Genomic DNA, 15121 nt, shown 5'->3' with positions numbered 1-15121 from the left:
TTTTAAATTTTACATTGTGTGTGCAAGATTTATCATGTGTTTGTAACTATATTGAAGACTTTTACAACAGGCTTGTCACTGTGTTTTTGTTGGGGAAAGTGGGCATGGTTTATCTGGAGTAACATTTGACACTGTATTTAACAAATGCCCCTTTTTTAAAAACATAAAAAGGAGCAATTGCACAATACATGGGTAGTATAAAAAATCTGACATATCTGGCAAAATTGGATTCCTTTAGGTGTATTTTGCACTAAATTTATGATGCAATTGCACCTTTTTAGTAGGTTAGGTGCATGGGATGCCTAGGCATTAGAGAAGTGAATGCCAAAAACAGGTTCCAAAAAAATGTGGAATCTCCTTTGCAGCACTGTATGCCACGAAAAGTTGTTGCATGCCCCAGTGGAATCAGATGGAGTTATTCATTTGGTGGAACATTAGAGGAAAATATCTCCATGCACACATGTATAGTCCAATAGAGCATGGAATTGCATGGAAGGTTCAAAGCCCTGTTTTTGCACGGGATCCATGCCCTGAACGCTACAGTTTCTATTATGTGGCTAAAATGACTTTAGGGAAGAAAAAAATGAAAAACTGTGTGAAACTAGGGCCAGAAGGAAGAGCTCGATTTCTGGAGAAATAAAGAAAAGACAACTAGAACTAATTCAGATTAGAAGTCAGAAAATATTCATTTCTTATATACTTATTCTTTTCTAGTTTCTCATTTAACATCTTTGACTTTACGAGCAAGAACAAACAAAGTGGAGTCATGGTTGCAGAAGTCGTACTGCTCCTTGTCATACTTTCTGTAGATAACCTCCAGATCCAAGATTTCAAACCCTGTCTCGGCTATAGCACTCCTCATAAACTCCTCCGTTAGCACCAAACAGGAGAACCTTTTACCCCCCGATAAGTAGGAGCTACAGTTAAGAATCTCCGATAAGATTAGATGCCCCCCTATTTTTAACAAAGAAGAGACATTTTTAAGGGCTTTTCGATAGTCGTCCAAATCACTGCTAGCACACTCCAGACAACCGAGAGCCATCACACAATCAACCTTGGGCAAAACCAATGGCTCTAATGGGTTGTTCTTGAGAACATCACATTTCAGAGTTTTCTTCACTGTATTTTCAAGTTTCTTCTTCTTCTCTTCTATCGACATCCTAAAATGCAAATAAAGATAAAGATTAGAGATGAGCGAACAGTAAAATGTTCGAGGTTCGATATTCGTTTCGAGTAGCCCCTCAATATTCGACTACTTGAATCGAATATTGAACCCTATTACAGTCTATGGGGGGGAAAATGCTCGTTTCAGGGGTAGGCAACATTCGATCAAATTATACTTACCAAGTCCACGAGTGAGGGTCGGGCTGGATCCTCCGAGCAGTCTTCTTCTTGCAGCCTCCCCATCGGGCCTGGGCAGAGTCGACTGCGCATGCCGGCACTACAAGCGGACATGCACAGTCGGCTCTGCCCAGGCCCGATGCCTGGCAGAGTGAATGAAGAGCTGGAAGACGCCGCGGGGAAGCTGCACGGAGAAGACTTCTAAAGGTAGGAGAAGAACCAGCGTTGATTGGCCGACTGTATAGCATTCTGCCAATCAACGCTGGTTCTGCATCGAACTTTTACATTCGAACAGCGAGAGGTACTCGATCGAGTACGAGTATTTCGAATACCGTAGTATTCGATCGAGTACTACTCGCTCATCTCTAATAAAGATAATTTTGAAATAAAACATTGATTTCATAGGTTTCCATGTCTTCCATTTATCCTTGTCATGACTTAACCAAGCAGCTTAGTTCATTTGGGGTGATGGTCGGATATCAAGAGTAATTTAGATACAGTCTGTGTATATTAAAGGTCATGCTGTATGTCACCACAAAATGACCTGTTTTTTTTTAAACCAAGTTTTTATGGTAAATATAGTTTTTTAAATTTTTGATAAATTTCCCTTTTTGTAATTTTGCATTGTCACTATCTATAATTTTTTAAAAAAGGACTCACAATTGTCACCGCAGTCACTAAGCCAATCAAGTAATAGACTGACACTTACATCATAGACAAGACAGACAGAATAACAATAGAACACAACACTTCTATAATATCACTGACCCATCATTGCATCCCCTACTGAAAATCTATGATGTCACAGCTTGTCTACTCCTCTTCTCTGCACAAAACAGGTCTAGAAAATTCTCACCTCAATGAGACAGCTCCAGTCTATTGCTGCCTATGGTCCTTACTGCAGAAATGTTGGAGGGGGGGAGGGGGGTGTCTAATGATTACAGTATTAAAAAAAACATTGAAATCACCGCCCCCCCCCCTTCCCTAGAATACATATAAAACTAAAAACATTACTGTGAAACATATACACATTAGGGATCTCTGTGTCTGAAAAAACCTGGGGGGTCTACAAACTAATAAAAATATTTTTCCTGTACAGTGAAAGCTGGAAAAAAAATTAAAAAAAAAAAGAAAAAAGTTTTTTTTTTCCTGTTTTGCCTATGATAACCATTTTAATAAAAAGTGATCAAAGCAACAGACATTCCCCAAAATGTTATTTCAAAAAAGTACACCTGGATCCGCAAATGCTTGTTTCAGGGGAAACCACTATTCGACTAAAGGAGAGTCACCAAGTCCACGAGTAGCAGGAGGAGAGTGTTTAGGAGGAGCACTGTGCAGTTAAAGTGCACGGACCCCATTATAGTCTATGGGGTCCGTGCGCTTTAACTGCACAGCGCTTTCAGTTGCGCTGATAAAAAGTAAGCTCCCTCGTAACAGAAAGCTGCCAGCTTTCCCAACTAGCAAAGACAAGGCTGCTGCAGAACCAGCCTTGATTTACCGCAGGCTCGTCCTGCTAGTCAGGAGTGCTGGCAGCTTGCTGTTATGAGGGATCTTACTTTTTCTCATAGGAATGAATTGACCAGCGTTGATTGGCCAGTGTACAGCATTCGGCCAATCAACACTGGTCCTGCCGAAGGCTCGTCTGTGAGGAGGCAGAGTCTAAAATTGGATCACTATGGAGACTGCTGTGGTCCGATCTTAGACTCCGCCTCCTCACAGACGAGCCTCCGGCAGAACCAGTGTTGATTGGCCAAATGCTGTACAATGGCCAATCAACGCTGATCAATTCATTCCTATGAGAGAAAGTAAGCTCCCTACTAACAGCAAGCTGCCAGCTCTCCTGACTAGCAAGGATGAGCCTGCTGCAGAACCAGCGTTGACTTGCCAAATACACTGTATAGCATTCGGCCAATCAACGCTGGCTCTGAATCTAATATTTACTGCGAATAGCTAGTAATATTCGATCGAGTATGAATATTTCGAATACCTACTCGATCGAATACTACTCATCTCTAGTCATTATATATCTATGAATAAGAGAGGGTTCCTCCTCCCTCACCTATGGGAGTGCCATACTACCATAACACAGAGTGCAGGGGTTATACTTTAAATTGGAAAACAAAGTTCATTGCCTTCATTGACCTCCTACTCTTAGCCCATCTATTGCAGACTGTACCATAAAATAATTGAATTTACCCTTTCCCTTCCATGTCACAGACTTGTTGAATCACAGCGTCCCAGTTAAATGTTCCCGGTTCATTTCTCAGACTTCTTTCATAGTACTCTCGATTGCGATCAGTGTAGTCGGCTCCAATGATTTCATCAAAAGCTTCACAAGCTGAGAGGTCCTGATAAATGGTAGGTCCATGACCAATATCAATCAATGTCTTACCCTTTACACCTCCTATAGACAGAAAGCAACATATATTAAGTCACTGATTTGCAGTTTCAAGCAATATTGGTCGGAGATGTTGGAAGAAACTGTATTTTTCCCGTATATGTTGTAAAATTCTGTGAAAACATAATACATAGCTTATTTGTATGTAGGCAGGTATTGACTCTAGCAGTCATGTCTTACTACTAAATGTGCAACCAAGGAGTTCACCAAGAGAGTCCATATGGTATGTTCATTTATTTCAGTATGAACCTATAGACTCATCCATGGATGACCTCCATCAAATTTCAAATTTGTTATGGCAGCCATCTACTAAACAAGTTACTAGATCAAAGGGACTCAGAGGGTTTTATTTTCCAATTCTGACCAGTCCTGCGGCTACAAAACAAAGCTCGTAATGTACTTACTTGTAGCAAAAGCTTCATGAAGCTTCCTCAATTCAAAGTCTAGACATCCATCAACCACATAAATTCCTGATTTGCGGTTATAATAGGTATTTATGTATTCTTCTGGATCAAAGTTATCTTGATACGCTTCATTGTCAGTATAGGCCGTCTCCATTTTTTTGCAGTAGTCCCACTAACACACCATGCCAGGGTGCTTGACTAAGAAGTCTTTCTGTACAGAAGAAAACAGGCTTAAATTTCAAGAAAAATCATGGCAACTACCCAAATTATTCAGAACAAGCAAAGTCTAGGAACAGAACGTTCTGCAAGGTAATGAAGCTTCTGTACTGGAAAAGATCCTTTTTTTAACCCTTTCTTAGAAAAAAAAACCTAAAGATGGGCGAACCTGTGTAGATATGTTTTGTCCAGTGTTGTCCGGTTCGGTTTCGAAAGTGTTCGGATAGAACCAGTTGTGAAATGATTATACTCTGGGGTCTCTTCAGAGTCTTAGATGGGGTCTTGGGTGTCATTGATGGCTTTAAAAATGGCATGATCCAACAAGAAGCATTACTTGATAAAGTAAAGTCTTTATAATGCTGCATTGAACAATGTCAGACCCCAGAGTATAATAGGTATAGGGCCAAGGGAAGTGTAAAAAATAAGATAAAATATTTATGCTCCCGTTTATTCACCATTTTTGGGCATCCACTAGGAGTTACCATTGAGGCCTGTGATTGGACCTCATTGGTGACATGGGCATGTGGAGTGTCATGACGCTAAATGTGCCTATTAGAGATGAGCAAGTAGTATTCGATTGAGTAGGTATTCGAAATACTCGTACTCAATCGAGTACCACTCGCTATTCAAATGTAAAAGTTCGATGCAGAACCAGCATTGATTGGCCGAATGCTATACAGTCGGCCAATCAACGCTCATTCTTCTCCTACCTTTAGAAGTCTTCTTCTTGCAGCTTCCCTGCGGCGTCTTCAGGCTCTGAATTCACTCTGCCAGGCATCGGGCCTGGGCAGAGCCGACTGCGTATGTCCACTTGTAGTGCGGGCATGCGCAGTCGGCTCTGCCCAGGCCCGATGCCTGGCAGAGTGAATTCAGAGCCAGAAGATGCCGGGGGGCCGCTGCACGAAGAAGACTTCTCGGAGGATCCAGCCGGACCCTCACTCGTGGACTTGGTAAGTATAATTTGATCGAACGTTGCCTACCCCTGAAACGAACATTTTCCCCCCATAGACTATAATAGGGTTCGATATTCGATTCGAGTAGTCGAATATTGAGGGGCTACTCGAAACGAATATCAAACCTCGAACATTTTACTGTTCGCTCAACTCTAGTGCCTATGTCACCGTTGAGACCCAATCACAGGCCTTAGCGGTGACCCCGGGTGCATGACATTGCAGAAGACAGTACATCACAGTAAAGGGATAACTCATAGCCCCACTATGACTTGTCCATTTGTACTAAAAATGATCAAAGAAAAAAAATCTTCTATCTCCATTTATCAGCCTTAGAAGTCTATAGAGAGGGGAAGGGAGAGAAGGAGGACACTGCTGGAAAAAATACACACGCATACATACTACAGCTGCTATGCTCTACTATCTGCCATAACTAAGATAGCTGTTTTAACACCATTATATCTTGCATAAGATAGTTCTCTACCACTATAGAGAAGATAATAAATCAATTAACAAGCTGGCAGCATCCTACTTCTCCCATGGTATTCATTGGGGGTATTCATTCACTACCGTTACTAATGTCCGTTGCTGTATTCCGTCATAGGATGACAGCAACGGACATTAAACTGTCACAGAGAACGGTCACAGACTGATTTTGTGTCCTTCCCCATTGATACTAATGTAAACAGCATGATAAAAGCTTCCATTACGTTTGTCTACTTTTGTAAATAAAGTCCTGCATGCATTGTATGTGTGAACAAACCCTAACAGAAAAAGCTGTTTCAACAAAAACTTTCTAGTAATAACACGACAAAGCAACAAAACAGCAAACAAAACAAACAGCTGAATAAATCCAAATATTCTTCCAAAACTGGGGATGGCTTTACTGACGTGTCAGCATTATGTTTCTTATTTTCTGCTTTTATATTATCATTTTCTCATTTGTTCTGGTCTTAAATTGTTAGGTAATATTTCCTATCACGAGATGTGTGGATGCAGCTAGAAATCTTGTTTATTCGAAAGCTGTGTGTACTTTTGTTGTGTAATACACTGTACGTTCCTACAAAGTGTTCCCGGTCAGCTGCCAAATTTTTTTCTAATGAATTATGAAATTATTGCTATATTTGCAGAGGCAAGTCAAAAAGAGAATTGCAAGAGGCAAATACAATGGCTTTCAAAAGTATTCACAACCTTTGAATTTTTGCACATTTTGTCACCTTACAACTAGAGATGAGCGAACAGTGAAATAGTTGATATTCGATATTCGTTTCGAATAGCCCCTCAATATTCGACTATTCGAACGAATATTGAACCCCATTATAGTCTATGAGGAAAAAAGCTTTGTTTCAGGGGAAACCACTCTTTGACTCAAGAGAGCCACCAAGTCCACTATGACACCCCAGGAAATGATGCCAACACCCTGGAATGCAACTGGGACAGCAGGGGAAGCATGTCTGGGGGCATCTAACATGCTCAAGTCACTGTATTACGCCACTAATAATACGGGAGCTGACTTTTTCCCATAAGAATGCATTGACTGGTGTTGATTGGCCGAATGCCATACAGAGTACAGCATTCGGCCAATCAACGCTGGTTCTACCGGAGGCTCGTCTGTGAAGAAGCGGAGTCTAAGATCAGTCCACAGCAGTCTCCATTGTGGTCCGATTTCAGGTATAGCAGAGTTGACACAGCTCTGCTACATCTCAGGAGTAGCAGAGCTGTGCACTCAACTCTGCTATATCTGAGATGCAGCATATCTGGCCGTGCGCTGAAATCTGTTACACCTGAGATGCAGCAGAGCTGGCCATGCGCTGAACTCTGCTACACTTGAGATGCAGCAGAGCTGACCGTGCACTGATCTCTGCTACACCTGAGATTCAGCAGAGCTAGCCGTGCGCTGAGCTCTGCTACACCTGAGATGCAGCAGAGCTGGCCATGCACTGAACTCTGCTACACCTGAGATGTAGCATTGCTGTGCACTTAACGCTGCTAAATCTGAGATGTAGCAGCGCTGTGCCAACTCTGCTACACCTGAGATTTAGCAGTGCAGTGTGCTCAACGCAGCTACATCTGAGATGTAGCAGCGCTGTGTCAAGTCTGCTATACCTGAGATGTAGCAGTGCTCTGTCAACACTGTTACATCTGAGATCGGACCACAATGGAGACTGCTGTGGACTGATCTTAGACTCCACCTCCTCCGGCAGAACCCGCATTGATTGGCCGAATGCTTTACACTGTATGGCATTTGGCCAATCAACGCTGGTCAATGCATTCCTATGAGAAAAAGTCAGCCCTCCGCATAATGCAAGCTGACAAGGATCCAGACTAGCATATAATGGGCTGCCACGAGATAGAGCCCCAAAGAGCTGTTTGAGTAACATTCCCACCTAAATAAAGGTAATCCCTAGCTAACCCTGCCTGTACATCTATCCCTGTCTCACAGTCACATAGTTCACAGTCTCATATGAACCGAATCTGAAATCCACCATTTGTATAACATTTTTTTCGATGCCTCCGTTGTCGTAGTTCCTGTCCCACCTCCCCTGCAGTTATTGGTGCAAAAAAAGTGCCAGGGAAGGTGGGAGGGGATACAAATTTTTAGTGCATTTGCTGTGTGGTATTCGATAGGAATCGAATATCTCGAGCAACCTGATATTCGATTGAATACCAATTCGATCAAACGCCGTTCGCTCATCTCTACTTACAACCACAAACTTAAATGTATTTTATTGAGATTTTAAGTGATAACCAACACAAAGGAGCAGATAATTGTTATGTGGAACAAAAATGAGACATGGTTTTCAAAATTTTAATCAAATAAAAATCTGAAAAGTGTAACATACCATGTACCGTGTAAAACTATCTGGCCCACTGTACCATGTTACTCCCTAAGTAAAATCCAGTGCAATCAATTCTTTTCAGATGTCACTTAATTAATAAGTAGAGCCCATTTGTGTGTAATTTAGTTTCAGTATAAATACACCTGTTCTGTGAAGGCCTCAGAGGTTTCTTAGAGAACACTAGTGAACAAACAGCATCATAAAGACCAAGGACCTCACCAGACAGGTCACAGATAAAGTTGTGGAGAAGTTTAAAGCAGGAGTCACCAATCAGACCTAAACGGAATGAGCACAATGCCGTTCACTAACAATCATCCTAGGCTGAAAACCACCCCTGGATGAAGGTTCCCGAAACGTACATTGGGGTGTGCCGATGATGTGCACCTGGGCCTGTGTCTTACAACATGGGTATGCATACTTATACTAACTTGTTAGCTAGAAGCCTGCCCCTGATACACTGACTTCTGGTCCTATACCACTAGGGGCTGCACTTTAGTGAATGTTGTTGGGAATTACTCAATCCTCCAACAAATTACTGTTCTATTGGGATATTTCTATCTATTTTATCTTGTGATTTGTATTATCACTAAATAATAATATTATGTATCCTGAATATATTTATTAACTTATTATGATGTAGACTATATCCTTAGTGTTTGTCTGTTTATGTATGCATCCTATAGCATTATTATTATTATAGACAATTGTAGATACACTGTTATTATCAGGCTCATTTTTGGTGGATTCCACTTGTCTGGCACATTAGCTTTTTTACTGTATTATCTTGTTTTGTGGTATTTGGATCTGCTGCGTCTTCGTTCACCACACATCTCCAATGGAGAACTTTGAACAATAAGATGAACTCAATCCATGTCCTCATAGGTAATAACTTTGAAACATGAAAACAACCAGATAATAGTTCACCTATAACCAGTGGCATAACCAAGAATGGCGGGGCACCGTGGCGAACTTTTGACATGGCGCCCCCCCCCCCCCCCGACCGACACCGAAGACCTCGACCGATTCCCTCCTACACATTCCTGCGCATTCTATTATCCCTCATAGTGGCCCCTGCACACAGTATTATCCCCCATAGTGGCCCCTGCACACAGTATTATCCCCCATAGTGGCCCCTGCACACAGTATTATCCCCCATAGTGGCCCCTGCACACAGTATTATCCCCCATAGTGGCACCTGCACACAGTATTATCCCCCATAGTGGCCCCTGCACACAGTATTATCCCCCATAATGGCCCCTGCACACAGTATTATCCCCAATAGTGACCTCTGCACACAGTATTATCCCCCATAATGGCCCCTGCACACAGTATTATTCCCCATAGTGTCCCCCTGCACACAGTATTATCCCCCATAGTGTCCCCCCCCTGCACACAGTATTATCCCCCATAGTGCCCCCCCCTGCACACAGTATTATGTTCCATAGTGGCCCCTGCACACAGTATTATGCCCCATAGTGGCCCCTGCACACAGTATTATGCACCATAGTGGCCCCTGCACACAGTATTATGCATCATAGTGGCCCCTGCACACAGTATCATCCCCAATAGTGGCCCCTGCACACAGTATTATGTCCCATAGTGGCTCCGGCACACAGTATTATCCCCCATAGTGGCTCCGGCACACAGTATTATCCCCCATAGTGGCTCCGGCACACAGTATTATCCCCCATAGTGGCTCCGGCACACAGTATTATCCCCCATAGTGGCTCCGGCACACAGTATTATCCCCCATAGTGGCCCCTGCACACACTATTATCCCCCATAGTGGCTCCTGTACACAGTATTATGCCCCACTGTGGACACCCATAAACAATTATCATACTCTAGGGTCTTTTCAGAGTATAATAATTGGAGACCCGGAGGAATAAAAACATAAAAAACTACTGTTTCTTACCTGTCCCCTGGCTCCTAAGCTGCCGGCCTCCGCTGCCGTCCTTCTGCAAAGACGTCGACGTCACATGACCTGGGACGCAAGCCGGGTTCATGTGATGTCAGAGACGTCAGACAACACGGAAGGAGGCCTGGCAGGATCGTGGAGAGGTAAGTAACAGTGTTTTTTATGTTTCTTACCTCTCCTGGTCTGCCAATCATTATACTCGGGGAGTTGGGGGTCTGCAAAGACCCCCGAGTATAATGATAGAAGCGGTAGCGGCTGTCACCAGGCCCTGTGGCAGCTGCCTCTGCTGTTATGGCGGTAGTTACGCCACTGCCTATAACTCTTAAAAAAGGTGAGGAGGTGTGTTACAGTCACTGCAAAGTGCATGAGATTTTAGAGAATCCTACTCACACATTGCAGAAAAATACCCAGAGCAGAAATGCTGCAATCTCCAAAACTGTTGCAACGAGATGTGCGTATTTTTCTGCAACGTGTAGATGAGATTCGCTAATAAAACTAACTGTAAGATGCTACGGTTTTTGCCTCTGTGTTTACGCCACATGGAGCCCCGACCTTACAGAGGAATCCACACTGTATCATCCCTGTGTTTCATAGACATGGAATGAACACCTTGCTTGTCTAGCTTATAGTGACATCAGTATATATTCCACATATTCCAATATATATTTAGGTTTTTTGCTGATTCACCGCTAATAAAAATTTTAATAAAAAGTGATGAAAGCGATGGACATTCCCCGAAATGGTATAACTAAAAAGTGCACCTGGACCTGCAAAAATAGAGGCCTATGCATCCCCAGACATGGAAATATATACCGAACCTACAGAGCAGAAGGGGCTCTATGAGACACTACACAGCCCTCTAGCCAGTGGCTAACACCAACTGAGTTATCCAGGAAGATCCTCCGGGCTAAAGACTTGGTATTCCTACAACCACTAAGCTCCCCCTAACTGCTAGGAACCCAGAGCGACCAAGACCTTGCATCTTCTATATACCTAGTACAGGGGATAAGCAGGTACTGTGTGCACTGGCTCATAGCAGGAATACAGTGGAACCTCGACATACGAGTTTAATCCGTTCCAGACCCGAGCTCGTAAGTCGAGCTACTCGTATCTCGAACGGAGTTTTCCCATAGAAAATAATGTAAATAAATCTAATGGTTCTAGCCCTCTAAAAAGTCCAAAAATTAGCCAAAATGCTGAAGAAAAACACATTTTTAATTAAATGTACAAGGTACAGTACAGTACTCAGTAATCTTACATTGGCGAAAGACAAGTGTGGCTAACGGAGTGAGGGGGAGGAAGGAGGAAGGACGAGGGGAGGAAGGACGAGCGAGGGGGAGGAAGGATGAGGGGAGGAAGGACGAGGGGAGGAAGGACGAGCGAGGGGGAGGAAGGACAAGTTGACTGCACAGGACAAAGGGAGCGTTCACACTAGCGTCGGTGTCCGACAGCTAGTGTCCGATGCTAATGTCCGCACAAGATTTTGCACGGACATTAGCAGTGGACACCGACCCTAGTGTGAACGCTCCCTTTGTCCTGTGCAGTCAACTCGTCCTTCCTCCCCCTCGCTCCCTTAGGCTACGTAAACAACACTTTCTTAAACTGTCAACAAAACAACAGTTGCATACAAATGACAATAAAATTGTAGAAATATTGAACGTACACTTTCCTAACTTTAAAACTTTAAAAGAAAATGGCCGACATCACCGGATGCAAGGGGATTCTGGGTCAGGTGACGCGCAAGCTGGGCTCGTATCCCGAATTTGAGCTCGTGTGTCGAACAGAAATTTCACTCTCATCGAGGCTCGTAACTTGGATTACTCGTATGCGGAGCAACTCGTATGTCGAGGTTCCACTGTACATGGGATTCTCTGATGGTTTTAGATGCTTCACCTTTTGATACATTTGCAGCAAATCACTCCAACTCTCTCCTTTCCATAGACTGACTTAGTATATAGCAGTTAGTTACTGTGGGCCACTGTCTGGTAAAGCAGGCTTTGCTTAGTGGCCCCTTTCCAGGTTTTGTTATAGGGCCCGTAGTCTATTCCCTATTTTTATGTAAGACCCTCTGTCTCTCTGGTGTTCAGTTGCTCTTGCTGACTGAAGGATGCATGCACAGTGTTCTCCCCCATCAGGGATACCAAACCCTATAACACTGAACCCCGAGGTTTTTGCAATGTAACCTATAACAGGGTGTGACATTGTAATATCCCAGTGAGCAGAGTGATGTAAAGCTACACTTTATTATAGGCAGTATCAGCAGCCACATCTACTGCTATTATGTAAGCAGCAATCCCGAAAAAAGACAAACAGCACAACGTAGATTCTTTTCTTTTTTTTTTTTTTATTGGCAACATTGTAATTAAATTATTACTGGCACTTTAAATTAAATAATGGTCACAGTGACTGAGATGTCAGGCATGATGGATGGCAAAGAACTTTCTGTTCACTTTGACCAGTCCTACCCGTGTCCTGAGATGACAGTCACTGGACCCGAAGATCCAGAGGAAGGCGAAACAAACCCCCGGGGACTTCTACCACATGGGGGCCAAAAATTCCTTCCTGACCCCAGAAATGGCGATCGGATATCTCCCTGGATCATATATGGCCTGCTGCCTATTCCAGCGTCGTCCAACAAATCCATCGTCGTCCAGCGAATCCATCGTCGTCCATACAGGCAAACTGGTAAGAAAAAACAACAACAACAAAAGCCCCTTCATATCATAAATAAACCACAATTTTGATAGGGGCAGGATTATTATACCTTGTTCATCAGTTTTCTGACATTCAAGGCATAAAATAGTCACCAATTTTCTGAGCAAAAGAGGGTTTTGCGCAAAGATTTGAGACTTTTTCTGTTTTGCGCTGCGGAGGCGGCACAATAGGTTTATTATCATTTATGTCACTTTACTGACTTAAATGATCCCTGAAATCTGGAAGATCTGAGTGTGCAGGCGCGAGGCCTAGTGGAGGGTGCGCCTGATCTATGAAGAGGCCGCCACCTCTCCTGCAGGGGATATGAAGGCTGGCGTTATATACACCGGTCTCCATAAATCTCCCTCATACTCCCTCTTCTTCATGCCTCAGACTGGCACACTGATGTATGTGATCTTGATCCGCAGTCATCTTCATCTGTACCGTCCTCTTCTATCTGTCAAGTGACACAAGATTGCTCAGATTAAGAGCTGTAGACATTCTACACCCATTGTGACATCACGGAATGTTGGTGATGTCATGTGCCTTGTGATGTCATGTGGTGTCTACAATACAGCAGAGATCAGCACCATAAGCCATCATGTACAGGATCACCATTACAGATTTATAACAGTGACTGCACCAACATAAAACTGTATCATAGCCCAACATGTAAGCCATGATATATCGTCATACATGACACACACTTAAAGGGACCTGATTTGCTGTAATACATATCACCTACTGCTCTATGTACTAAAGAAAATACAGCAATAAACTGACATGTGACCTGGTGAGGACGCAGTTTCCTCCAGTGATAACAGATGATGGGTGGGGGTATGAGCTGCTAGATCCGTAACCATCAGATTTAGAGCAGGGATTGTCCATATGAGGGATCACCTATAAGGCCGGGTTCACACATGCCCATAGCTGCACATTGTCCATAGAAGCAGGATAAGGAACATTACTTAGAAATGTCTTACTTGTAATGAATTGTTTTGGCAATCAGAGTAAGAAATACATTGCACAGGGCTTCATAGGCCGGGGCCCCACGTGGCAAAAACAGTGGCATTTTACAGTCCCTGCAAAGTGGATGGGATTCTAGAAAATCCCATCAACACATTGCAGAAAAATACACGCAGTGGAAATGCGGCGAATTCCAGAACCAATGTGTTTTTGGAAATCACAGTATGTCATTAATAACTACGGAAACGCTGGAGGTTTTCCTATAGGTATAATAGAAGTAGAAAGTCTGCAGGAAAACACACAATACGTTTCTGCCATGTTTTTCCCGCAGCGCTTTTTCACTGACTCCTGCTACGTCGGGCCTTAGCGTAACTGAGGTTTTTGGGAAGTTACATGAGGTGTGAACAAGGCCTCAGCATTGAGTGAAGAGTTACATACCGGGACATTCTGTACTGTCCTCTTCAAGCAGTCAAGCTCAAGTGACACAAAATGGCCGAGGTTAGAACTATTTACACTCAACACCCATTGTGATTTCACATGCTGTCTATGATGTCATGTGCTCTGTGATGTCATGTGGTGTCTATACATACACGTACAGTGCTACTATACATGCAAATATACATGGAAATATTACATAACATTATCCAATAGTAACTTGTTGCTTCTCTCTTGCTTTTGACTATTTCTTGATGAGGTCATGTCTAGTTCCTTCATTCCTTTACCAAGTTTCCCACCTGTATCATAAAACTCAACACACCGAGGATGGAATTGAATTGGCCACAGCAGCCATTTGATTAAACAAACAAATAACATTTACAACCACATAACAATGTATATGTCGCAGGGAAATGATGAAACTGGGGATTTCATGAAATCCCTAAAGGATATAGAAGAAAATATAGAAATAGATATAGAAAAACTCCCCTGAAATAACACAAGTCAGGACTCACACAGCTCTAGGTTTTACTTGTTACCGCTCCCCCCTTACCTCACTGCTCCCCTTGGGCTACAGCTGGAGGTGACCACTCTACAAGTCAATGACATGACGACCACCTCCTCAGGATCAGATGGTCTGCACTTCAGAGACATTGTAATGGTCCAGGTCTGGTGCAGAGTCTTTTAGTGCAACTGCTTGGGGTAATTGTTAGGCTGATAACATAGTCAGAGGAAGGCAGTGGTCGATGCTCAAGATGGACGTCAATATAAGAGAAGAAGGCAAATACCGTAGTCAGGAGGAAGCCAGTGGTCACTGCACAAGATGGATGTCAGTATTAGCAGGAGAGACAAACTAGATTACAGGCTAAGAGCACAATAATCTCACAAAGCAGGAAGTGTAAGGCCGGGTTTAACCACTTCCGGACCGCCCATAGACTATATACGTCCGGGAAGTGGTT

General features: G+C 43.2%; 1 protein-coding gene across 1 annotated transcript; it reads right to left on the bottom strand.

The window, feature by feature from the left end:
* Positions 1 to 682: 682 nt before the first annotated feature.
* Positions 683 to 4297, bottom strand: LOC142210501 (indolethylamine N-methyltransferase-like). Its single transcript, XM_075279693.1, has 3 exons — positions 4144 to 4297; positions 3538 to 3745; positions 683 to 1160 (listed from the first exon to the last, which is right to left on the bottom strand). Exons 1-3 carry the CDS (start codon positions 4295 to 4297, stop codon positions 719 to 721), a joined length of 804 nt encoding a protein of 267 aa, XP_075135794.1. The 3' UTR covers positions 683 to 718.
* Between the last annotated feature and the right edge of the window lie 10824 nt (positions 4298 to 15121).

The sequence above is a fragment of the Leptodactylus fuscus genome, chromosome 6, assembly GCF_031893055.1.
Source record: "Leptodactylus fuscus isolate aLepFus1 chromosome 6, aLepFus1.hap2, whole genome shotgun sequence".
Classification (NCBI taxonomy): Eukaryota; Metazoa; Chordata; class Amphibia; order Anura; family Leptodactylidae; genus Leptodactylus; species Leptodactylus fuscus.
This window is presented reverse-complemented; position numbering and strand designations above follow the sequence as displayed.

What these genes read in the sequence shown, in the direction of transcription:
- LOC142210501 (XM_075279693.1), bottom strand. Translation starts at nt 4,297, where the DNA reads ATGGAGACGGCCTATACTGACAATGAAGCGTATCAAGATAACTTTGAT. An exon ending in TCATGAAGCTTTTGCTACAA is followed by an intron (nt 3,746 to 4,143) that starts GTAAGTACATTA and finishes TTCTGTCTATAG; the next exon opens with GAGGTGTAAAGGGTAAGACA. An exon ending in TGTGACATGGAAGGGAAAGG is followed by an intron (nt 1,161 to 3,537) that starts GTAAATTCAATT and finishes TTTGCATTTTAG; the next exon opens with GATGTCGATAGAAGAGAAGA.